Source organism: Ursus maritimus, unplaced genomic scaffold, assembly GCF_017311325.1.
Source record: "Ursus maritimus isolate PB19 unplaced genomic scaffold, ASM1731132v1 scaffold_34, whole genome shotgun sequence".
NCBI classification, from domain to species: Eukaryota; Metazoa; Chordata; class Mammalia; order Carnivora; family Ursidae; genus Ursus; species Ursus maritimus.
In genome coordinates, this window is record NW_024426008.1 from 28202982 (window position 1) to 28230044 (window position 27063).

General features: G+C 46.4%; 1 protein-coding gene across 3 annotated transcripts in view; it reads right to left on the bottom strand.

Moving 5' to 3' along the window:
• Positions 1–18642, bottom strand: part of FAM120A (family with sequence similarity 120A) — a 93478-nt gene extending 74836 nt beyond the window's left edge. For all 3 annotated transcript variants that reach the window (XM_040620365.1, XM_040620364.1, XM_040620366.1), the window contains exons 1-2: positions 18169–18642; positions 2078–2324 (exon numbers count right to left, since the gene is read on the bottom strand). In XM_040620365.1, coding sequence (XP_040476299.1) covers positions 2078–2324; positions 18169–18642 — 721 coding nt within the window. The remainder of the gene's footprint in view (positions 1–2077; positions 2325–18168) is intronic.
• Between the last annotated feature and the right edge of the window lie 8421 nt (positions 18643–27063).

The following is a 27063-nucleotide window of genomic DNA, read 5'->3' on the forward strand; positions in this document are numbered from 1 at the left end:
AGTCTGCTTCTGCCTCTCCCTCTGTCCCACTCCCTGCTTGTGTGTGCCCTCTCTCAAATAAATAAAATCTTTTAAAAAAGGTGAGTTCTTAGTAACTAATTAATTAATCTTAATACTCTAAACATGCAAGTACTCGACACATGAGCGCTGAACTGCCATGACGTCCGGAGGAGCAAAGTTACGTCCTCACTGTCTTACTGAGCTTTGCACTGCCTTGCTGGGTTCACAGACTGCAAAGAACTTTACTGTGAAGTATGATGCATCTTAGATGTTTTTGGAAGCTTCTATCTGAAAAAATATGAAGCCAATTCCAACATCAGTAATAGTCTGTTAAAATGTGGGTCACATACTTAATTGAATATTCTACCCAACCTCTCTAAAACAAAATAACTCATATAGCTACACTACCCATTACAAAAAGGAAAAGGAAAATAATCTTTCTCATTTGAAGACACTGAAACTTTGTACAAAATCTAAAATAAAAATGCTCACCCAATTAAGACTTTACCTGTAACTTGTCTAAATTTTTAAAAGAAATTTCAAGCCCTAAATTCATTACTATTCAAAATGTTACTATTGTTTTTCATTCATTTCAAAACTTCACAAGATAATTTAGCTAGAAGAGTACAGAGTTTGCACTATCTCCTAAGAAATATATTCAACGTTTCTCAAATATAATGAACAAATATCCTCCGTATCTCAAATTAGCTAGGGAATCCCAATATTCTGCAAGCATATAAATTTCCAGTTCATTTAAGGTTAATTAATATGCCAAAGTTATTTTGTGTAACATTTAAGTAAATAGTAAAACTTTTCCTAATATCCCCATTTACATAATCACTTTTAACATCAGAGAAAATACCTTTTATATGTTAATATTTGAAAATATAAAAGTATATTTAGAAAATTGGTCCCAAGTCATAAGAGTTCCCTGAGAAAATGGACAGAAAACAGCCACGTGCCGAATCATACATACATAGTTGAGATGAGAGTCAAACAAGGATAATTTGCAAAATCAGAACTGTTTATTGATTGGTGGTTACACAGTGTGAAATGCTATCACCAAATACAACACAATATATTGTGGCTTCCTCAGTGTAATTTCTAACTGTGTAAAACTTTTTGGAATGTTTATAAAATCTGGTAAGTAGAAATTTCTAAACACGGCCCATAATATGACTGCCGTCCTACACACTTGAGAGAAGACAAATGGAGAAGAAAATAAGATCTCACTTATCTAGAGACCACGGAGCGTTCAAACAGGGCCTGCGTGTCCCTAACAGCCACGCACCCTCCACTGCAGCCCCTGGGCTGCAATCCCAGGAGGGCCCGGCGTGGAGAATGCCCATTCATGCTGTGGGCACAGTTCTTACAAAACCAGCCACTACAGCTGCGTGTCCAAGCAGCTTTAAAGGTACATGTTACAAGCACAAGACCAGGAATGGACAGAAAAGAAAGAAGAAACTGCAAAACGCAAACAAAAGTGATAGATGAATATGTAACTATTGGAAAGTCATTTTTACATGAAACGAATTAATATGTAAAACTTCAATCAAAACAAGATTTCATCTTTTCTAGGTATCCAGCATGAGGAATTCCTCCAGGGGAGTTTCTAAAGAGATCTAAAATGTAGGTATTGGAGGTGAGCTAAGGTAGCTTACATTTGTTGTTTTTCTTTCAAAGCAGCGAGTGTCCCCAACACGCAAGAACCCAAGACACAGCTGAGTTCAAAACACATTCTCTTCTCTAATGAACATGATTTATGACAAAGGGTTCAATGCCTAATTTTCATAGCGAGGATGTGCTTAACATTCGTGATTTTAAAATATCATTTTCCCCAAAATATTAGTGAAGTTATTCAAAAATTAGTTTTCCGCCCCAGACAGAACAACACATAAATGAATACTTATGAACAAAAGAAGTACATTATCAGCGACATCAAAAAACAATACTGAGTAAGGACCATCACTGAGGACAGAGACACTGCACAACACTCCAGCACTGACATTTAAAAATACCAGTGTGTTCCCAGCACAGAACCCTATCAAGCGAAGCAGTTCTCACACTGCCCACCTACCTAGCAGAGCGGCAAAGATAGGGAAGCGGTTTGGGTTCAGGTCCAGCTGCTTGGCGACCTCGTGCATCAGATACTGGCTCGTGGTGAGACTTTTCCCGTTCCGGCTCAGTTTGAGGGCGTGGGCACTGAAGTAGTAAGGGATGTTGCACAGCGCGTAGTCAGAGTCGTAGGCAACCAAGCCGTGGAAGCCGTTTTCTCTGCAGAAACCGATCACTTCCTGATGATGGTCCTCGATGCTCTGCGCCACCTGTGCAAGCGAGAGGAGCATGTGGTCAGAGCCAGCCCGCCACAGTGCCCAGCAGACTCGTCTGTGCAGAATCTGCAAACCCTAGACACAGGACACCCAAAAGAGCCAAAGAATCAAAGAACCATAAAAAGGGTGTGGCACACACCCAGCAAGCTGTGAGGGAGCCATCTCCTGGTCAGTGACTATAATCCCATCTAGACTGCAAATTAACTGCCCATTTCTTGTCAAATTCAAAGATCACCCTGCTTAAAAATACACAATGCCAGCTGATCCCCGTAACAGTATTCTGAGGGAAAAGAAGGAGAGGAAACAGGGACAGAAGAGGAAAATAAACAAGTGTCAAAGCAGGACACAGAAGCCAGCTACCCCGGTAAAACCAAATAATTTCTTCAAAGTAGAGATATGTCAAATAGGTAAAATAATCAAAAGGATTTTTTTTCACACAAAAGCCAAGCGTTAGCATTCACCACAGACCTACTACTAGCTATTATACAAGCTAAAGCACTTAGCATACGGGGACAGTAGTAAGGGTGAGGCTCAGGACCACCATGGGAACCAGGCCGAAACTCATTGCCCGCTTAGTGATGAAGACTACAAGCCGCAGTTTCTTTCCTCATCCCGGCTCTCCCCCGGTGAGTGGTCCGCCGCAGGTATCCCCAGGGACCGTAGCATCCTGAGGAAGGGCAGCCGACAACCCGTAGAAAAGTAAAAGGCTCTGGGAATCTCTCTACTCCCAGAAACATACCAAGAGGTGTTTGAAAAACACTTTCCTAAAACATATAAAGTCAAAGACAATCAATTATTCTCCTGCTGTTTCCCAAACTCATTCAACCAACTGAAATCTGGCAGATTTTTTGTTTCTACAACAGATAACGTATTTGAGAAAACAGGATTTTAAACTAAATCAGGTGACTCAGCTAACATGGACAGTTAACTCCCCAAAGAGCCCTAAAGCTTAAAAACATATGCCCTTAAACATAAGCATCTAGAACTATACTGCCCAATGTGTGGCTATGTTGAATTAAAATCAAAACTAAATCACATCCAAACAGTTAGTACAAGTGTTCAGGGGTCATCTCCTGGGCACACTGAGGAGTTGCTCCCATTTCTCACTGATTTCACAGGACAAGTGGTCACCATATTTTGTTGGAAAGTTAGTTATAATGAAATCTCACTTAGATGCAAGGCAAACCTTTTAAAGACGCATATTTAAAGGAAAAGTAACTTTCTACATTCTCTGGATATTTTTATAAAAACATTTTACTTCATAAGAAAAACATAAACATTTAGTCAATTTATTTCTATTTTTTAGAACAGAAGAATGCACTCCCATCCCTTAATCTAAAAACACTGTACCTTCACTAAAATAGAAAAGTATAGCTTAAAATAATTCTGAAATGAGGCTAGTTCCATCTCTCCCAGCCCAAGCCCCCCGCCTCTCACCACTTCAGGACGCAGACTTTAGAATGACAGCCATGTCTTAAAGCATTTCTAAATCACCAGCAACCCCTGGCTGTCGTCCAGACATCCTTAATCATAAATCTGCACAATCTCCCCAGAAGCCCTAAAATGAGAGATTGTGAGGGACCAGCCCTCACCCCCCACCCCTCCAAGGAGTCCCAGAAAAGGAAGCGTGGCCACATGCTCCAGAGCCAGGCATCCTGTGGAAATGGGGCAGAATTAAGTGCAGGAGCTGCACACTGTACACTCAATATGTAGATTTTGTGAGAGAGTTTATTAAACCACTCTCCCAGGATGCTGAGGCCGGGGTCGTCATCCTCCCTGAGCACCCCCACGCCAGTCACCCGGGAAGGGGACCGGGGCCAGCCCTGCACAATCACCCATGAGGAAGAGCAGGTGCCCTGGCCCAAGAGGAGCACAGCACGGAGGTGGTGGTGGTAAACTCAGAGGAAGCAGGGATGGGGTCTCATTTGGCTGTTCTCAAGGAAGGCTTCAGTGTCCTATACTTCCAGAACTGTAAGGCGTTCGTGCTCTTTGACCCAGTGATCTCACTCCAGGAAATGGAGCCTAAGAAACCAGGACACAGGTAACAGTGCTGGGAGCACCAGAAGGGTCAGAGCAGACTCCAGGGGGGGGAACGTAAGCTAACACCCAGGAGCTGGGTAAACACAGCAGCCCGCAGTGTTCTGCAGAAACACGGGGAAAGCTTTCAACAGAACATGAAGCAAACTGTTCAGAATCAATCCCCTGTACACACAGCCACACAAAGCCGCGTCTGCGGAAAACACTGGAAGGGACGAAGCAAACACCAACAGCTGGGTCAGGACGGTGCAATTATGCTTAACGAAAACTCCCTTAAGAGAAAAAAAATTAATAAAAAAGCTGAAGCAGGGGCACCTGGGTGGCACAATCATTAAGCGTCTGCCTTCGGCTCAGGGCGTGATCCCAGGGTCCTGGGATCAAGCCCCATATCAGGCTCCTCCGCTGGGAGCCTGCTTCTTCCTCTCCCACTCCCTCTGCTGTGTTCCCTCTCTCGCTGGCTGTCTCTCTCTGTCAAATAAATAAATAAAATCTTAAAAAAAAAAAAAAAGCTGAAGCAGCACTAGGATAAGCCACACCCACACTGGCCACCTCAGTGTCACCACATTGGGGACAGATGCTCTTCCTTCCCCAAGGATGACAAGGCACGCACTTACTCATCTGCCAACCAAGGGTCTAGTCTGGCATCTGGCACACGGTAAATGCCAAAAGAAAGAAAAACGCTGGGGGCCCCATTACGGGGCCCCAGGAGTCTTTAAGCTACCTGCACAGACAGATATGATCTACTCTATCCAGCAGAAGTCAGTAGACAGAGGGCCTCCCAGAGGACGGACTTGGGGCTCTCCACCATCACCTCCTTCCGCCATCCCAAACACAGTTCCCTGTTCTTTCACAACATCTGGTTTCAGTTGGCATTAAAAAGCAAAGTGAATGAGCTCTTCCTAATTCACTCCAACACTAATTTGCAAACGATTAATACCTTAATCCTCCCTCAAAGCACACCCAGCGTTAAACAAATAGCTGCCCACTAGAATTAACACCCTAAAACAAAAGATGGAGGAACCAAGCCCTTAAGCACGGACTTCAAGCCTAGAGGCAAGGTGGGCTGACTCGCCCCCCCCCCCCTTCTTGCTCATCTTTCCCACCTCAGGCACCCTGAGTGCCAGCAACGGGGACAGAACCAGAACACCTAGGTCCCAGTTCTGGCTCGACGCCCCCCTGCCCAGCCAGGAATGTAAAATTCATGGGTCTTTAAGTTTCCTTCAACTTCCAAATTTCTGGTATTCTCTCTCACCTTTACCTGAGGAAAGGCAACAACATGGCTTTAAAACCACAAGGTAACAGAGACATGATCCTCCCTGGGCGGGCAGGTAATGGAAGTGTGCTGGGGCAGTACCACAAAACCCTGAGGCCAGAGTTCAGAGCTCAGGGTCTAGGTGGTGGACACACATGACTCTATGCACTGTCCAAACTCATACAACTGCACGTCTCACACGGAGAACAAACTTCAATGTATGCAAATTAAAAACAAATCAGCCAGGACATCTGAGGGGCCAGGAATGAATGCAGATTGGCTAAGGTACAGAATTGTACTAGAAAAGTCTGACATGACCTCTCTGAGCGGGGTGGGGCTGCTGCCCTAGGTAACTGCTGAGAACAATGTTTTGAGTGGACGCTCGGACTCCTGAGGACAGGCACCGCACAGACGCTGACCTCTCCTGGTAACGTGTATCTCAAGGGTGCAGGGGTGCAGCTGACAGTGTGAGACCACATCATGAACGCCAGGTGGACGCACCAGGAGTGTCACCATCAGAGAATGGGGTTACACATGGGCAAAGGGAGAAGGCTGGCACAACCCTACGGTGCCGGCTTAGCCATGGAGATGTCCTATGAACTGATGTATAGGTGACAACACAGACAGACACAGAAATCACTAGAGGTGAAGTGTACCTCCCCACTGTCAACAGATAGCTGAAAAGCAGCGACACCCCAGTAGTGAGAACACCCACACCCCAATGTGGTTTCTAAATTCTGTTCTCCATAAAATGGAACCAGGGCCCTTGAGAAAAATGGGTGATGCCAGCGCAGGAAAATCCAAGACAGTCCTGGAGCATAGTGCCAGAAAGGAAGGAGGTGATCACAAAATGAAAGAGCTGTGTGTCAGGACACAGGAACCCACCCAAAACTCCCAATGGGCAAAGCTGGAACAATTTATGCAACAAAATAAAGAACATCATATTAGGTTATCACCCAAAGTATAAAATACACGAGCCCATATTAGTCCCAACAAATGATTACATAAACATAGTTTGCCCTACATAAGAATTCCAACAATAATGTGAAATCCCTCCCAGAAGCTGATGCTCACCCTCACCGTCCCCCCTAACGGGGGCTAGCCTAAAGGACCACATCCGAAGAAGCAAACCAGCAACGGGATAGAGCAGATGCCAGCAGACTCCACCATGGTAGGGTGTGACAAAAGGCACTGCACCTCGGGGGCATTCTCCCCAGAAACACGAGAAAACATCAGGCAGTCCAAATTGGAGGATCCCCTACAAAATACCTGCTCAGTAATCCAAAGTGCCAAGGTCACCAAAGCAGCAGAGGCTGAGGAGATGTCCTGGTCCAGAGGCGCCTGGGGAGATGAGACACCTGAAGGCCACAGGGCAACCCAGACCGGGGCCCGGAGCCTAAAAGAACCCCGGTGGAAGGAGGGATGAGACCTGAATGAAGAACACAGTGAGGCTCACGGTACCGCACCAACGCGAGCTGCTTAGTGTTGATAACTGTGCTCGCTCACAAGCTGTTACCATGCACAGAAGCAGAGTGAAAGATATTCGGGAACCCTCTGTACCATCTTGGCAACTTTCCTATACACCTAAAATTATTCCACAGTAAGAAGTTTATTTTAAAAAGAAAAAAGTCAACAGTCTACAAGACACCAGCTGGAAGACTATTTTAAGCTACTTCACCAGGTGAACACAGCATTAACAGGCATGAACAGCACAGTCTAAGATCCTGTTATGTGAAAACACATCTCTCTGCAGATTGTGGGGCTTCGGGAAATAGGAGAGCCCACCACAGGTGAGACTGGGTCACTAAAGACCTGCAAACAAATGAACCAAGTCCGCTGGCCAGAGGGCCCGGGGCAACGCCTCAAGATGAGCACCACGGAGCCCGTGCTGGGCCTGGGTCAGTGCAAGGTCCAGCTAGGGACAGGAAAAGGGTCTCGGCTACTTCAAAATAGGGCTTGAAAGGCAATTATTTAATTAATGATAAAAATTAAATGTCAGAGTTAAGCTTCAGGGAAGCAGGATCTGACAGGCACTGGCTGTCCTCCTCTTTTGAGCATCTTCTCTCTGAGCCGTCTGCTCCAGGGCCCACCTCCCACCTAACCTGCCCAAGGACAGCACCCTGCTTCTCTGATTCCCTGGCCTCAGCTCCGGGTGCAAACTGGGTGCAATACAACGAAATTGGTACACCTGGTTAATTCTAATTTTAGAAGTGAGGAAAAACTATGACATATGATATTGGCATGATTATTTCAAGCTAAAAACATGAAGCCCTGAGACCTACCTTCCTACAAGCAGTGGTGGAGGGGTAAAGCCTCCCTCCCCCAGAGTGAGCCAACCCTGGAATTCTGCACTGCCCCAGTAAGGAAAACCCCAGACTGGTACCCTAAGACCACAGCCAGCATAAAGGCGCAGGGCCTTCGCAGACTTGCTCTGGCTGCCACTACTCAGCACTTGCAGGGGTGCGCCCGAGAGCCCCCACACACACAGCTCAAGCACTGCCTCTGGCTCCTGGCTGCAGGAGCAGCGACCAGACCAGGAAGCACGAAGCACCTCGCCTGCCTCCACACCCACCGGGTCCCAGAAACACGGAGCATCGGGGTGGAAGAGCCTCGGCAGCTGGGACACTGTACGGAGATTTGGTGACTGTATGCTACTGCGTACCGGCCTCTGGACCCCCGCTGAATCTCATTTCACACATTTGTGTCACTGAAAAAGCAGTATTTTCACAAGGAATAGTGACCAAAAATTCCCCAAGCTCAATGCTGACAAATGCTATGGGGACAGTCCTGTCAGATGACAAGGTCAACTGTTACTCCTCATCTCTAGGGACAAGGCACTAGCACAGGAAGATTTCTGTTTCTGGCGCCAGGTGGGTGAACCCCACTGCCCACTTTAACACTTTCTGCTCTTCCACTTCCTCATCCGCAAAAATGACGCCATCCCTACCTCACAGGGCAAATGTGACGGTCAACAAGCTACTGCACGTGAACAGTTCAGTCCTTCAGCAATAATAAATGCTGATAAAAGTCGGCTACCATTTGTCTTTAAGAAAGCTGCATGAGAAAGGATCTGCTTCTTCATACTTTTCAAACATATGGGACCTGAAACACTATGAGTTGTCATAAATAGATTTTCCAACATCAGGGAAAAAAAGTACTGTGCGAGGTTTTTCTTTAGAACGGTTTTACACCAGCTCAGGGAATAATGTGACACACCCTCCAGCCACCTATGAGATTTAAAAGATGTAAGTTAACCTGAACATAAGAGGATAGGAGTCGACCTAAATTCTTTTGTTTTCTAAAAAATGACGCCTTGATCTTGAACTCTAGTTGCCCCGTCCTGGGTGGGTGAGACTACTCAGGCTACTCACTCCTGCTCAAGTCCAACAGAGGAATGAGGACCTAAATGTCAACTCCAATTTGGTGGAAGATTTTTATTGTTGTTCTTGACTTTAAAAGGGCAATTTAAAGTTATGACATATTTTAGCGACATCTCTAAAAACTAAGTCTCTCCCCCCTTCAGGAAATCTGGAATCAGAGCTAAATAGCTTCTTACCTTACACATCTCTTGCCTATTCTGTAAGAGCTGGTTACAGTGGTCGTAAAAGCAAGGAAAAATAATTTCTTTTAAAATAAGGGAGTGGAACATGGAAAGATTCTCGACTTCATTAATCATAAAGGAAATGCAAATTAAAACCACAATGAGATACCATTCAATACCCATAAGAATGGCTACTATCAAAAAAATTTAAAAAACATATATGAACAGGTGTTGGCGAGGATGTGAAGAAACTGGGAGCCTCATACATTGCTGGTGGGAATTTAAAAGGGCGCAGCTGCTGTGGAAAACAGTATGACCATTCCTCAAAAAATTACCCAGAGAACTACTCTATGATCCAGCAATTCTACTTCCAGGTATATACCAAAAGAACTGAAAGCAGAAAATCAAACAGGTATTTCTACACCCATTTTCACAGTAAATATTATTCACAACAGCCTAAAGGTAGAAGAAACCATCAAAAGATGAATGGATAAAAAAAAAATGTGGTGTACAGACACCATAGAATATTACTCGGCCTTGAAAAAGAATAAAATCCTGACACCTGCTACACAACATGGATGAACCTTGAACACTATACTAAGTGAAACAAGCTGGTCACAAAAGGACGAATACTGCATGACTCCACTTACATGAGGTCCCTACAGCAGTGAAATTCTGCAACAGAGTAGGTAGTGGGTGCCAGGGGCAGGACGGGTTAGTGTTTAGTGGGGACAGAGTTGCAGTCTGGGAAGATGTGAAAGTCCTGGAAACAGACAGTGGGGATGGTTGCACAACAGCGTGAATGTACTTAATGCCACTGTACTGTACACTTACCAATGGTTAAAACAGTAAAGTTTTTGTTATATATAGTTCACCACAATTTAAAAAACAAAATTAAGAATACATAAGAATAAAAAGAGCATTGTGTCCCATCTCCCTGTCTTCTTAGGAAGCCTAAGCACTTGGCTCCAAGAGGTAACTTCCTACTTGTGAAAAGACAGAGGTTTTCCTTTTCTTTCGGACGACGACGTTAGCGTGCATCACTAGCACGGACTGTGGCTGCCCGCTTATACAACAGCTGAGACTTCTTTTTCTTTGCAATCTCTTTAACAGATTGCCTTAACGCCATTGTTTATTCAATAATAAAACCATTTTCTTTCTCCACTCAAAAAATAAATGAAAGGGGCGCCTGAGTGGTACAGTCATTTGAGTGTCCAACTCTTGGTTTCAGCTCAGGCCATGATGTCAGGGTCGTGGGATCGAGCCCTGTGATGGGCTCCACGCTCATCGGGGAGTCTGCACGAGATTCTCTCCTTCTCCCTCTGCCCCTCCCCACATCCATGGTCTCTCTATAAAATAAATACATAAATCTTTAAAAATAAAAAATAAATGAGTGGATATCATAACAAAAATGCAAATTAAACTTTAGAAATTAAAAAGTGACAAAAGGAGAGAAGGAAAAACTGTATTATTTGTCCTCAGTGTCTAGTTAGCCTACTATATTAATCTCCTCATACTTTAGCTAATTCCGACCAATCCTGTCCTTGTTAGAAATCTAATTCCAGGGGCGCCTGGGTGGCACAGCAGTTAAGCGTCTGCCTTCGGCTCAGGGCGTGATCCCGGCGTTATGGGATCGAGCCCCACATCAGGCTCCTCCGCTATGAGCCTGCTTCTTCCTCTCCCACTCCCCCTGCTTGTGTTCCCTTTCTCGCTGGCTGTCTCTATCTCTGTCAAATAAATAAATAAAATCTTTAATAAAAAAAAAAAAGAAATCTAATTCCAACACACAATACATCAAAATTTAAGTTTCAGAATTTACAGGGTTGAATCTCAGATTGATCTAATTTATTTCAAGATGGCAACACTTGCCACGTCTTCAGTGAACAAGCCCCCTGCCTTCACTAGACTGAGTTCCTTGGAGGATTCCGTTCTTTCCTGTTACATTTACTCCTCCATGCCTGGCCAATAACAGGCACTCAATTTTTGCTAAAGGGAGGATGAATCATCACTGGGAACCAGTCAGAAAAGAGAGTATCAGGAATTTAAGGTGAGAAAATAAATCTTACATAATGGCCATTAATCCAGGTGTTGCAAGAAAATAATTAAATGTGTCTGTCTATATAAATAGAACAAAGCAAATACCTGATTAAAAAGTTCAGCACCGGGGCACCTGGGTGGCTCAGTCGTTAAGCATCTGCCTTCGGCTCAGGTCATGATCCCAGGGTCCTGGGATCCAGCCCCACATCGGGCTCCCTGCTCAGCAGGAAGCCTGCTTCTCCCTCTCCCACTCCCCCTGCTTGTGTTCCCTCTCTCATTGCCTCTCTCTCTGTCAAATAAATAAAATCTTTAAAAATAAATAAATAAATAAAATAAATAAATAAATAAAAAGTTCAGCACCTATACTACACATATGCAAGAGGAGTAAACTGAGTCCTCAGCCTCAAGCAGCTCCCAGTTAGCTGGGGCTGCACACACAGGTGACTGTAGCAGAGTGGAACACAGGAAGCACTGACGCACGGGAGCACTGTGTGTATCCCTGGCCCATTGTGGGATTATGAGAAGAGGCTCCATGTGGGGCGCCAGAGTGGCTCAGTCAGTTAAATGTCTGCCTTTGGCTCAGGTCATGATCTCAGGGTCCTGGGATGGAGCCCCACGTTGGGCTCCCTGCTCAGTGGGGAGCCTGCTTCTCCTTCTTCCCCTGCCCCTCTCCCTGCTAGTGTTCTCTCTCTCAAATAAATCAATAATATCTTAAATAAATAAATAAATAAATAAATAAAAGAGGCTCCATGAAGGAAAGGAAGGTGGCACCTGAGAAGGACTTTAAAGTATGAGCAAAATTCTGACCAGCAGAAGTGGGTAGTTAGACAAGAAGGAGCAACACAAACAGAGTGGGGAAGCTGGACGTTTCCTGTGGAAGCAGGGAGTAGAACGGCTGAAGCACTGACAAAGTACAGCAGAGGAACCATGAGCCATGTGGGCAGGTGGAAGGAGCTCAGATCAGGAGGGTCTGAGCCCCAGCGCCCCAGCACAGAGTCTGGATTAACGGTTTTGTTCAAGCTGTTGGCAGGAATGACTAACCTGAGGAGCCCGCAGGCTGCGCCGACAAGCTGTGCAGGATGATGTCCACCAGTGAGGCAGCAGGTGTGGGGCCGGCCAGATGCAGATCCAACTCTGACAGCTGCCCACACTCAGACACCAGTGAATCAAATGGTACCCTTGCTGTAAGCCTAGCAGTGTACTTTTTGCTCTATTTGATTATTCTATATCATTTTTTCTAAATGCTGGTAAATACCCAATTTGGTTTCACAACCACCAACAGGTTTGCACAATCACTTGTTAGGCCTACTGGCTCCTCTTGGTGAGTTCACATGGTATACTGGAGTGAGGAAGGGCACCTGAGAGACTACCAGGCTTGCAGAGGGACCAGCAGGCTGGGTCATGAAAGGGGGTAGGGGGTGGCAACATGACAACTCTAGGGGGGCCAGCGAGTGTAACCTTGAAGTGGACGATGAGGCTCAAACTAGTGAGGGTTACAAGCAAAATCAGAGGAGCCCAAGTGCTCAGAGGATGGAATGGAAACAGAGAATGAAGATGAGCTCAAAAGGGGTTGGGCTATAGAGGGAAGACAGCATTTGAAGTCTTAACGGTGAAGTTTCCCACTAATTACAGGGTCCCGCTCTAGGGTGGCTAAAGCACAAACACAATGGTCACTCAGTGTGAGGGACAGGAGGCGGGAGGGGGTTGCTGAGTGGTCAGCTGTGTGCTAAATGGGGGGTCAGCAGACACGGTGTCAAACACACAACACCAGCAGCCCGTCCAGTCTCTGCGGGCAGGCTGTGGAACTGGTCAGAGGCTGTGTGCACACGTGGACAGCAGTAACCTCAAAGAGGTGATGCTGGGATCACGAGAAGGAAGAACACGTAGTGGAGAACAGTGGCAATTATGGGAAGTCTTATTTCAGTAGCTCCAGGAAACAGAAGCGCTCTGATCATGGAAAAGGGTTCAACAAGGCAGACAAAGGAGAAAGGCTGGCTTTGATCAGTCCAACTTCAAGAAAAGAGAGGAGATTTAGACAAGGTGATGAGTGTTATAGAAATCAGTGCTGAAATCACAAATTGGGGGCTCAAGAGCAGAATCCAACCCACAGCCGATTTGGTTTGGCTTAAAGAGTATTTTTTAAATGGGATAATTTCAAATAAAAATCTGGATTTCTGGCTTTCTTGAAAACCATGAAGTCTGGTAATGCTGGCTCTACAGTCCTGTAAGGTTTTTAAAGCATGCACACTCTTGGATCTACCAAGTTTGTGTGTGCACCATTAGCAGGAGGTGGGGTACACTATGGAACACTATGCAGGCCTTAAAAAGAATTAGAATTCTATAAACATAAAAAGATTTTTTAATATCCTTATTTAAAAAAGCAAATTGCCAAATAATGTATTGTGTGATCACATTAATGTTAAAAATTAAAACCATATTGTGATCGTATATAATATACTGTGTAATGTATAATACAAAACATATGTAGGCAGCAGCTACAGAAAACAGTATGGCAATTCCTCAAGAAATTAAACATGGAATTACCATATGATCCACCAATTTCACTTCTGGGCACCGCCAAAAGAACTATAGCTGGGGCTCAAAGAGACCACACCCAAGTTCATAGCAGCATGATTCATTAGTCACAACAGACAAAAGGGGAAGCAATGCAAGCATCCATGGACAGATGGATAGATAAACCAAATGTGGTTCGTGGAGTATTATGCAGCCTTAAAAAAGGAGGGAAACTGACACAATGTGACAACGTGGATGAACCCTGAAGACATTAGGCTGAGATAAGCCAGTCCAAAATTGGTACACTGCAAGAAAATAAATATTTTAAAATAACTATTTTAAATGGATGGCTGGTTTTGGTTATAATGTGGTCAATTTCGAACCTAAGTATTCCCTGGTCAATTCAAGGTCTTAGAGAACAAGGTGTAACTACTAGTTTTCGGCCTCTCCCCGATAGAAACCGAGCCCCTCCCACTGCAACTGGAAAACACAGCAGAGGCCCTGTGCTATCGGATCCGACCTGGGAGTGAAGTGCAGGTACGCACACCCCTGAGGCATTCTTACACAAAGCAACTGAACTTTGCCCTCAGCTCAGTACTTCCCTCTTGAGAAGGTTACTGGTTACTTGTCCCCAGATGTTGCCTACTCAGCAATCCTGTCTCATCCCATACAAAATGGGTAACAAAACCCGGTGCCGGCCAAATGAGACAATACCGTGAAAGGGCCCAGCAAGGACAGGCACCCGACAAGTCAGTCCCTGCACCATCAGGTACAAATCATCATCCCAAAATCTCAAGCCACAGGCAAATCTCACAGACTTCCACTGACGTAAAGCAGGAGCACGGCTTTATTTTGTCAGACCTAAGTAAATATGCCAGAGCACTGACTCAGGTGAGATCTGAAGGTCTTCATTATACACACACACACCGACTCAAGTCTTGTGGCAGGAATATTTAGGAAAGCTCCAGAGATTTAATGCCACGAAGATTTTTAAATAAATATCAGTCCCTCCCTGAAGTTTCAAAGGTTGTGATGACTCAAAGCACACAAGAGGAAACACTCCCAGTAACTGGCAAAGGCCAAGCTCAGGCCAAGCAGTTCAGTGACCTGAACAAAATTAGCCGATTCACAGGCCAACTTCTAATAGTTAAAGAAATATAATTATTACTGTACCAAAAAAAATTACAATTATTACTCTACCAAAGGCATACTCTTCTAAGTCAAAAAAGATTTCTCTAAGCAAAGCTAACAGGAAAGTAAGCCTTTCTGCCAGTTAACAGAAGCCTAAAGAAAGCCAACAAGATGGCAGATTTTTACGACACATGCCTCATGGACCCAACCTGACATACAGTGACATTTCACGTTAATTCTGTCAATTCCTTTGTCAATTTTACATAATACTGTAGGAAAAAAACTACTGATTATCACACAGTAAATTTAACTTTTATTTACTTCCGATGTGTGTGTAGTTCTAAGGTTTTAAAAAAGCATTCCCACCACCACCCCACAGAGTACACAACTGTTCCATCACCCCAAAAGCTCCATCACCCCAAAAGCTCCATCCCTGTGCCCTTCCCTGACCCCTGCAACCACTGACCTGGTCACAAGAATCTCACAGAAAGAGAATCACACCTCTGAGCCTGGTTTCTTTCGCTCAACATGAAGCCTTAGAGATTCATCCCACTAGCTGCCTGTACCAATACTTCCTCCCCGTTCCTGAGGAATAGGACAGCACAGTATGGACAGACCTGTGTGTTTAGTCACCTACTGAAGGATACTTTGGCTGTTTCCAGTTCTGGCTGTTACGAATACAACTGCTATGAACACTCAAGTACGGTCTCTGTGTGAACAAAAGTTTCATTAGGTAATTATCCCAGGAGCAGCACGGCCAGAGCACATGGTAAATGCATAGCAAACGTTGTGGCCAGCCTGCATGTCCACCAGCCACGTGACACGCTTCCAACTGCTCAGCAGTCTTGCCAGCACTTGGTATTGCTGGAGTCCTTGCTTTAGCCATTCTAACCAGCATACGGTGATATATTATCATGGTTTTAACTTACTTAACCGTTTTAATGGACATCTTTTAAAAATAGTACACACTGCCTCTTTCCCTNAGGGAACACTGAACATAAATTCTTCTGACTCAAAATCATCCTTATAGAATAAACACTGTGCCACCCTTCGGGGCTACTCTAGCACATAGGATTGTCTTCCTGATTCTTCCTCATAGGCCCCAGAATTATGTCTGGTTTTACAGCTTTTTTTTTTTTTTTTTAATCTTCTCCCTTACAAAGTGTCACTTCTTGCTATTAATGGCGCTCCTGCCTCTGGCCGACTTTCTTCTGCACCCCTTTCTCACACTGAGTTTAGAAATGCATTACCAAGCTTCTCAGAACCAAATCTAAGAAGGAGAGGATCTGATTCTCCAGTGAGGAAAAAGAAAGCTTTTGTTTTTTCTTTTTGGGTCACTGTACCAAAACTTCTGACCTCTCATTTGACTGCTGAGAAATTTCTAGTAGCTACAGTTCTTAGACGTCTTCCAAAAAGGTGAGGCAGCCAGGTTAAGTGAGCACTAGGTAACTGAGCCATTACTGTATTAATCGGTGCAACCAGCACTCTGCTATGCTTCTATACCAGGAGGTAAAAGCTTACTTAAAGCAAAATAGTCATAGAAAGAAAATCACTTTGTGTCTGGAAACCTAAGTGGGAGAAATCATCTTTTTTTTTTTTTTTTAAGATTTTATCCATTTATTCGACAGAGATAGAGACAGCCAGCAAGAGAGGGAACACAGGCAGGGGGAGTGGGAGAGGAAGAAGCAGGCTCACAGCGGAGGAGCCTGACGTGGGGCTCGATCCCACAACGCCAGGATCACGCCCTGAGCCGGCGGCAGACGCTTAACCACTGTGCCACCCAGGCGCCCCCGGGAGAAATCATCTTAAATCTAGTTTCCAAACACTCACACATTGGTCAAAATTCTGAGCCCCTAGTAGGTAAACCACACATTCACAAAGGCGCAGAGATAAACATAAAGACACTTCTTTATAGTTAGAAAAGAATTCAGCAGTTCTTTCAAAAGATACAGAGCCTGTGTACACACTGAACCTAAACCTTCATAATATTTAGTGCTCCTTTGAAAGTCGTTTGACTAGAAAGCTCATCCTGTCTTTTCAGTTCTAGTTTCCATCTCTGAATACCTTTTCAAAACATTCTGGAGGTGGATAGACACTGGGAATCGACACCGCTACTTCCCTGAGAGCCCGGGCTCCAGGGCAGAAAATGCCATCAGCCCCAGGCTCTCACCCAAACTCCCAGGGGACGCTTACTGTGTCTGTGCCAGGCCCACAGACCAATCCCCGCTCTCCCAGCCGCCACGACCCGCAGACTTAGAAGCCCTGTCACCAATTGCAACAGGATTGGGGTGGGACTTCCGCTATCACTTTAGGCTTACCCACCACCATCTCAGCTCAGGCAGGCAGGAAGAGTGAATTTCACAAACTTTGGGCTCAAGCACTTTCAAGCAGAAATAAAGGAAGGGCAAACAAGTTGGAAGACACAGTGACAAGAGCCAGAAAACCAAACCAGCCCCCTAAATTTTTAACAAAAAGCAATGAAAAAGGAAGCAATCAAAACTCAAGTCGAGGGTCATTGATTTGTATGTTATCTCTGCAGTGGCTGCTGGGTCCTGAAGCTGTCCTTGGCCCCGGTTCAGCGAGGAGCCCTCTGCCAAAGGGACAGCAGAGCGGCCGGCAGCAGGAGCTCTGATTACCTGGGTGCACGACCCAAAGTGGCCCAGTCCTCCCTGTGCAGAGACATCAATCCTGGAAACTCGGATTCACATTCCCTTGGCCCTGACTCCGAGCTACACCTTTCACAGCAGACACACAAAACCCAAGACCGCAAGTCCCAGAACCAACAAAATTCCATCATGTCAAATCTTGCAATTCTGTGAATTCTAACGCACACAAAAATTCGACAATGCCTCTAAACACTGTCATCTTAAACGGAACCTGGAACAGCTCTGTGTTCTCAAAAGGGGGCCAGCCGGGCAGGCCTTGGGCAGCTCGTCCCCCGGCGGGGACGCGGTGACAGCGGCACGCAGTTTCCATCATCCCCGCTCGGGACCCCTTCCCGTCGCCATGCAGCCCACTCGCTCGCACGGAAACCTGTTGCTGTGCGAGCACTGCCACACGGGCAAGGAGTATCCGGTGCAAGTTCAGGCCGACGACCTGCCCGCCTCGGAGAAGCAGGGCACCCCCGCGATGCCGGGGCGGGGGCGCCGCGCCCTGCACGCCCGGGGCCGGCCCGGTGCGCGCCCGGGGCTCCAGGCCGGCCGGGGCTCCAGGCCGCGCGTCCATCTTGCGGCCCCCGCCCCGGCGCCCCCGGGCCCCGCGCCCTCTGACCCCCGGCCCCAGCCCGCGCCCACCGCAACCCCGGCCCCGGCCCCCGCCGGCCGCACCTTGACGTGGAAGCGGATGAGCGCCAGGCGGATGCAGTGCGCCATGCAGACGGGCGGCAGGAACCAGACCTTGGGCGGCGGGGTGCCCTTGTTCTGGACATGGCTGACGATCTGCTGCGCCGTCTGGCGCTCGTTGCCCTGCCGCTTGACCCACTCGTGCAGCCGCGCCTTCTCGAGCGCGCCGTTGAAGAAGACGAAGAGCTCGATGTTGCCGCCGAAGCAGGCCTTGGCCAGCGCGGCCAGGTAGCCGAGCATGTGGTTCCACTGGCCGCCGCTCACCCAGTCGGTGTAGAAGCCGCCGTAGAGGCGGTGCAGGCAGTTGTCGGCGTCCACCAGCAGGCGCAGCGGCGTGTGCGGGGGCCGCTGCCGCCCGCCGCCCACCAGGCTGCCCCGGGCCAGCTTCTGCAGCTCCACCGGCACCACGGCGCTCGGGCAGTGCTTCTCGATGTAGTCCTGGAAGCCCTGCACGCCCATGGCGGCGGCGGCGGCGAGGCCGAGGGCGGCGGGCGAGCGGGGCCGGGGCGAGCGGGCAGTGGCGCGGCGGGGCGGCGGCGTGGCCTAGGGGGCCGGGGCGGGCCCTGGGCGCGCTCATGGCCGCTGCGCCGCCATGTGCTGCCGCCTCCCAGGGCCATGGCGGGAGGGACCTGCGCCGTGCGCCGCTCGAGGCCCGGGCCAGGCTGAGGCGGCCTCGCGCGGGCGGCGGCGGCGGCGGGGCGGGGCGGCGCAGGCTGACGCACGCGGGCCGGCGGAAGGCGGAAGAGGCGGCGCCGCGGCCTGCGGGCCCGCTCCCAGCCAGGATCCCGGCCGAGGCGGGGAGGGCCACCCGCCGGGAGAGGCAGCGCGGCCCGCCCGAGGGAGGGGGTGCCGGGGGGTGGGGGGCGCGGCGGGGGCGGCCGCGGGTCCCGTCAGCTCAGGGAGACCTCGTCCTCGTTCCCGCGTCCCGTCATCCTGAGGAGACCCGTCCCCGCGTCCCGTCATCCTGAGGAGACCCGGTCTCCGGAAGCCGGTCGGGCTGAGGAGAATCCGTGCTCGTCCCCGTCCGTGGGTCCCGTCACCCCGAGGAGACCTGTCCCCGGGAGCCGGTCAGGCTGAGGAAATCCGTGCTCGTCCCCGTCCGCGGGTCCCGTCACCCCGAGGAGACCCCGTCCCCGTCCGCGGGTCCCGCCACCCCGAGGAGACCCCGTCCCCGTCCGCGGGTCCCGCCACCCCGAGGAGACCCGTCCCCGTCCGCAGTCCCGTCACCCCGAGGAGACCCCGTCCCTGGGGTCCCACCGCCCGGACGGGTCAGGCCGCAGAGGGAAAGGGGGGCAGGCTGGTCAGGAGCTCGGAAGTCGGGGTGCGTCTGGGAAGGAGGGGCAGCCGACGGCACCGGTCCGCACTGCCGCGCGTCCTCGGGTAGGTACCCGGTTCCGAGACGAGCACGTGCTCTCGGAGTGGTGATGGCACGTTGGTTCGCTGGGGACACAGCCCCCCCAGACCGCGGCCGTGCCAGGGCCGGGGTCCCCGCTATGGGCAGCTGAGGGGGGCGGCCCCGGCCCCGGGCCGGCGGAGAGCGGCGTGGGCCGGCGGGCTGCCCCTGAAGCGGGGCCTGCTGGCACAGACAGGCCTGCGACCCCCACGCGCCGCCGCACCGGCCGGCCTGTCGGGCTCCCGGCACCACGGGAGGGACCGTGCGCTCCTTGCAGCGCCCGAAATGCCTCCTTTCTAGTCGGCTCCGACCGCGAGCCGCCCTGTCCGCTCTCCCGGGCGGGCGGCCGCCCCAAGGACAGCGGCTTCAGCCCTCGCTGCGTCGGGGACCTTGCGGCAGTTGCTTTTAAAAGGACGTTAACGCCATACGTACATTACGCTTCAATAAGACGTTTAAAAAACACGGATTAATGTCTTGCGGAACGAAGCATTTAGAAACCCAGAACTCTTAAGAGTTTGCAAGTGGCATTTTTACTTACCTCCAGCCCTCCCATCTGTTCTTTTTCTGAAGAAAGCTCCGTAGAGGAGCGGCCCAGACAGCAGGTGCGGAGCAGATGGAGCCCGCGCCCGTGCCGGCTCCAAGAAGCCCCCATACTCTCTGTCCCTGAAAAGGCAAGTTGGATTTTTTTCATGTCTTTTCTTGTATCGTCACCTCAAATACAAGCCAGTGTGATACATAAGTAAAATGTTCTTGGTATTTTGATAAGTGTGTTTAATTTTTTAAAAAACAGACTGTAGCGAGTTAAGCCACTTACCCATGCACAAAATTAGGAGTGAAGCCAGGATTATGTGTTACTCAGAAGTGCAATCAGCCACTTAACGCCGCATTAGATGCTGACACCCCAGAAACATCCACATTTCCTCTGGAACCCACTGCAGGCTTACAAGGTTAAGAAGAAGAACACTCATTGTATTGTAATTTATAGCATCGCGTTCCATATATTTATGTTCACCATGTGCTGTTTTTATTTTAAACATGCTTGTTTTTAATTTTGTAAATGCCCTAGTGCCAGTATCTGGGATTCAGGGAGTAAATTTTCACCCTAAGACAATGTGGAGTACTCAGGGTCTGGAGTCAGACTGCCAAATCTGTCTCCTCCCAGCTCTGTGCCCTTGTGAAAATTACTGTTTTTTCAAACCGTGGGTTTTATCATTTGTACAATGAGGAGGACATTAATAGTACTTACCTCCCAGATTGTTATAGGATTAAATGAGATAATTTGTGTGCTTACGACACAGCAAATACTCCGGAAATGTTGGCTCTTATATTTATTACTTCCACATAACTAATTACATCGATTTTATGCTTGAGAACATGGACAAGTTATCTTGCTTTTTAAAACTTTAAAATTCATTTTCATAAGTATAAAATATAAAATTATTTTATGTTTACTTGCCCTATTTAGAATTTTTATTTGCTTATTTATTTATTTGACAGAGAGAGAGAGAGCACAAGCAGGCAGAGTAGCAAGCAGAGGGAGGAGAAAGGTTTCCCGCCAAGCAAGAAGCCGCATGCAGGGCTCGTGACCTGAGCCGAAGGCAGTTGCTCAACCAACTGAGCCACCCAGGTGCCCCTACTTGCCCTATTTAACTATGTGTTCACCTTTTTTAAAAAGCGAATTCTTTCATTTTTTTAAACTAATATTATTAATGGCTATCAAGATGTTCGGCTGACAAATATTTTATGTAATCTGCATGCTCAGCTCAAATTCAGGCACTGGTTGACGTTAAAATTTTTAAGTATCGTTACTTTTACAGTATACATCTGTGCTTAAAATTCAGTAAAAAACTGTAATATATTCTTGGGCTCACAGCACATGACAACTAATGATTGGGAACTTTCATTTTCAACGACTTTATCCTCGGACAATTCACTTAGAGTGTATGATAAAACTTTTAATTTCACGAAGAGATTGCCACACAAGTGAGGAAAAAATTTTTTAAAATGCTGAAAAGGACATGTCCCTGTGCTTCACAGAATTTACAAAATGAAATCTCAGGAAAAATGTTGTGATTAATATACAAAGAGAACCCGTGGTGTGCAAAAATGATAAATAGGTGGAAAACTAATGAGGGAAATACTATTTTCAGCTCCTTTACATTTCAGCCAATGTGTTATTGATCATCTACAGCTCAAAGTAGGAAAATATTGTCTTATTTACATGAGTCTTTCCAAAGTAAAGTGCTTTATAGTAGAATAACACCTTTAATTAATATTCTGTTTAGTTGAGGCTTCTATCTACCAGCAATAAAAGGTAAGTTTTCATTGCTTCAAGGAAAGTGAAAGGGAGCTCTGCTCCCGCCCGTATAATCACTAGCATATACTGGAAGAACAGCAGGCTGCAACAGCTAAGCATGAAATCTGTGACCTGAGCAGAGAACAGATTAATCCCTGCTTGGGATTTGAACCTATAATGTTTACCTTGCAATAAGGCTCTAATCTGTTAATTGTCAACTTAAATGGCCTGGAAGAGCACACAGATATCTCTGCAGTCTTGAAGATTTTGTTGTTGCTGTTTTTGTATTCTGGAATTAGAAAGTGCTTTTCGTTTTTAGTTATGTGGATTAAAAGTCCTTTTCCTTCACAGGTGTGGATTTATTTTCTCTTTCAACCATAATATTTATTAACAGGTATACAGTTATAGTTTTAAATTGTAAGTCACTGGGAAAGTATAAGCAGATTTCTATAAATTCACATTGCTGGCACTCTTCAAGTACAGCAGGAGTTCCCAAATGCATGGTGACATTTTACATAGTCAGTTGGTGACCAGCTCTGCTGAACGGCTGCTGCACCCTTTATCACCATACTTTTATCTTCCCCACCTACAACAGTTGTTGGTGTCCATTCTTTCTAAAGTCTGCAAAGGGCTGACTGCCTGTGTCGCCTTCCCACCACTTATGAGAATGCCTGGCAGCCTTCCTCACACTTCCTGGGCATCCAAGGCCTCTTCCTCCCGACATCTTTCCTTACTGACGTGAGACACTCAAGCATCACACTCTGTCTTCACTCCCACCCTCACCCCTGGGAGCTGCTGAGGAGGAGGAAACAAACATCCAAGGGTTGCTTTGGAAGACAATACTCAGCATACAGTCTCTCTTATTTGGATAGAAGACCTTCATAGTCATCCCTTAAATAGTGCCTGATGGAATCTTCAAAAAAATTTTTTTAGTCTGAATTTTATTTCTCAATATGATATGAATCCAATAAGAAAAAACTTTTAAAACAGCAATTCCCGTTTATAGTACAAAACCATTTCAAGATTTAATGACTTAGAGTCTGGTTATCATTAAATGGTATTTGTACAAACCATAAAAAATGTTTCTGGAAGGAACACTTCTCTCATACCAGCGCGTGAAGAGCACCCAGACCCGACTAGGCTAGAGCACATGAACCTCACCTCCTCCGGGACGCTGCAGCCTCAGACACGGGAACACACAGTCATTCTTTGGAAAGTGAGCTAAGGTTCCCCACACAGATTCTGCTGTCTAGGAGAGAGGTTAGAGTTCCCTGCGGAGCTACAGGAGCTCAAGTGCCTTGGGAAGGCAGGGTGAAAGTTCTGCCTTAAGTACAGTTGCGCTCAGGGTGGAGCAATAGCCTGAACCTGGGAAAGAGCTGGAAGCAAGAAACAGCTGCTCCTTCGCTGCTCACCTCTGCTTCCTCCCATCCCTCCCTGCAGCAGGTCCCAGATGGGGGTGCAGGCAGCACCAGCCCTAGCTGAGGGGCTAAGACATCCATCTCCAAATCAGTGCAACTGGGAGTGAGGATTTCAGCACAGATACCTCCAGTTCTGTTAAACTAGGAAACGCCATATTTCAAAATAAACATTTCCATATCATTAAAATAGAAAAGATTAGGGGTGCCTAGGTGGCTCAGTCAGTTAAGCATCTGCCTTCAGCTCAGGTCATGATCCCAGGGTCCTGGGATCAAGTCCCACATCTTTCTCTCTGACAAATAAATAAATAAAATCTTTTTTAAAAAAGAAGAGATCATAGGCTCAGTAATTTTTTTTGAGAGAGAGAGAGAGAGAGCAAGTATGTATAAGCAGGAAGGGGGAGGAGGGGCAGAGGGAGAGAGAGAGAGAGAGAGAATCTTAAGCAGGCTCCATGCCCGGTACAGAGCCCAACATGGGGCTTGGTCTCACGATCCTGAGATCATGACCTGAGCTGAAATCAAGAGTTGGACGCTTTAACCAGCTGAGCTACTCAGGTGCCCCTAGACTCAGTAATCTTATCCTAGCATTTACTTTTCTTGAGATGTAGTGTCCAATAGAACTTTCTGTGATGGAGGAAGACTGAGCTGTGCCATCTAATATGGTATCCGCTAGCTATATGTAGCTATTGAGCACTCGATGTATACAACTGAGGAACTAAATTTTTAATTTCCTTTAGTTTTCATTAATTAGCTACATGTGGCTAGTGGCTACTGTGCCAAAAGATCTTAATTCCTAAAGAGCTGAGCAATTGCATCAGCCTTGCCTCATACTGGTTTACATTTAATGAAATATGTTCAGTAAATTACTTCGTAACACTTCAGCATAACATCACATTTGCTCAGTGCTTTATAGTTTATAAATTGCCTTCTCTTAAAAATCTGTTCAGCTCTGATGGATGGCCAAAATATAGAAATTATAAGATAAGGCTCCTACCCTGCATTTTAAATTTTCCAGCACACATCATTTCTATCACATATTTTGTAGAGTTCTTACCACCTAGAACGTATACAAGAGATGCTTTTCCAGTGTGTCAGTAATCTTAGGAATACTTTGCTCACCCCAAATGCCATACCCAAGTTATTGCCTGATCAGCACAGTGTGCACCAAGACTGGCCTCCTGGGGTCCGGGGAGATCTGTGAGTATAGCCCAAGCCTCCATTAACCGTTGTAGCAGACCTCTCTCCCACGTTGCTCACACTGACTTATACCCAATTGCACAGCTGGTCAACTGTCTAAAGACTGTCTAAAACCCCAGGCCTAGACAGGCAAGCTAGCATATTACACTGTATGGGTTTTGGCTCTTACGTCACAAGCAGCAGAAACAACTCTCTTATTTAAGCAAAATGGCATTTATTATAAGGATATTAGGAATTCATAAATCAACTTGCAAAAGTTGAGGCACCAGGATTAGAAGTCGGCAGAAATGAGGGAGGGCAGGCACTAGTACATGTAAAAATACATCTGGAGTGCTGAAGATGACATAATGAACTGCAATATTCCCTTGTCCTGTGGTCACTTGCTTAAGATTCAAAGTGATAGAAGAAAAAGTTGAATAGACCAAGCTTAAGTAAAATGGCTCCAACCTCCAACCTCACAGTGAAAGGAATATGGCTTCTTCGGTTTTAAACCATATACAACTTCTGAGAAAGATATCTGTGTACTTTTAGGAAGAGAAAAGGAATGCCAAATGTCCAAAATAGACATGTGTTCATGACATACATGATAAGACCCTTCCTATACGCTGTCCTTAAAAGACACAGATACTATAAAATCATGCCTTCTAAATCTTAAGCCAGTGATTATATAATGAATCACTGCTGAGCCACATGTCTAAAGAACTGGCCAGTTCTAATCTAATTCATCTGTCTTTTCTTAAAATTTATTTAACTCACCACAAATTAATTAAGAAACTAAGACCTGTATTTTATCACAAAGGTTCTCCTAAGAAACATCATGGAACTCCTTATAGCTATCAACATATGCTATATTTCCATGATATTTCCATGACCTATAAGTCTAGCAATCCTATGATAAATAAGGTTAACTTTTAATACTTTAATCCATTAGGTAGATACTTATTAAGCATTCACATTTTTCATTTTGTCAAGTACCTATTGTGACTCAGATTTATATCTTTCTCTCCAGAAGTTCATGGTCTACTAAGAAAAGATAGATAAAGATACCTTGTATTACCAAAAAAGATATCAGTACCAATTAGTACCATTAGTACATTCGTGTGAGGTAGATACTAATTTGAAAGTGGAGCTTCAGCCTCACTGTCAGCCAAGACGTAGTAACAGGGACTGACCACCCTCCCACCTGAAACAACAACAACAACAAAAACTGAGATAAAATAACTGAGACAACATGAGATTGAGCCCTGCGTTGGGCACCACACAGGGCATGGAGCCTGCTTAAGATTCTCTCTCTCCCTCTCCTATTGCCCCTTCCCCTGCTCACTCTCGCTCTTGCTCTTACTCTCTAAAAAAATTAATTGATTGATTAAGTGAGACAGTGTTTCTTAAACATTTAACATCAGTTGATGATGAACAGACATCTTCAAAAGATGGGAAACAAAGGGAGTGAGCCCTACAAGTGACCCAGCTCACTGCATGGTAGAAGTTTCAGAGCCATGATGTGAGGAAGGCCTGGTAGCCTCCTCAAGTTGAAGGAATGGAACTGGGAATCTGAGTTGGACAAAGTAGCTAGGATTTGCAGGGCAGAGTATTGGAGAGAGGAATTCTGTAAAGAGAGATCTGCAAATGATACTCCTGAAATATTCACCTGAGAATTGATTAGTGCATACATGTGAGCAAGCTACCCATGGCAGAGGAAAAAATGTTTGGAAAGGATGAAAGGGTACAGTGCCCATTTCCAACAGATTGGAAAATCACATCATTCAAAAGTCATCAGCTAGAGTACTAAAAAAGGTCTTCCCTCAATAGTTAGATAAAATTAACCTAGACAAAGATTCTGGGAAGATGGTGGAGTAGGAAGCACCAGGAATCTGTCTCCCATCTAGACAAAAATGGCACTGGCAGAATCTGTCTGATGTAACTATTTCGGAACTTTGGAATGTGTTGAAGAATTGCAACTTCCAGAGGAAGGTTTGAATGGTAAATTAATGCTAATTTTGGTCAATTTCAGCTCTTAACACAGCAGCAGCTACCCATCCCCACCCCCAGCCACATGGCAGACAGCTGTACACATGTTCCTTGAGTAGTTTACATACAGCCTCTAGAAGCAAGGGTGGACAAAAAGGACACTGTCCTCCAAATATTGGTGATCTGTGCTCTCGCTGCTGATTGCTGCTTCAGATCACAGAGGTGCAAAGACGTGGGTAGTCATTGTTGTTAAACCTTCTCCCATTGCAAACCCTTCCCTACCCCCCACCTGCACTGAGCTGACTTCCAGGAAATGTAAAGGGAAGTGACTTTTTCTCACCCCTTCATTGTTCACCTTTCCCTTTTCATGAGCCAGACATTAGAGATTGGATGTTCAAAAGCAACTGCATGTACAGAGAAAATTTAAAAGTGACTGCACTTGCCCAAGGAAAGTCTCAGAAAAGACCCAAGAAGACATTATGTTTACACCTTAGGCTGATCCCTGGTTATTTGAGACAACCTCAAACAAACCACCACCACCAACAACAACAACAATAACAAAAATCCAAAAACCCTGGGGAGTGGGGAGACCCTAATTTCCAGACTTACCA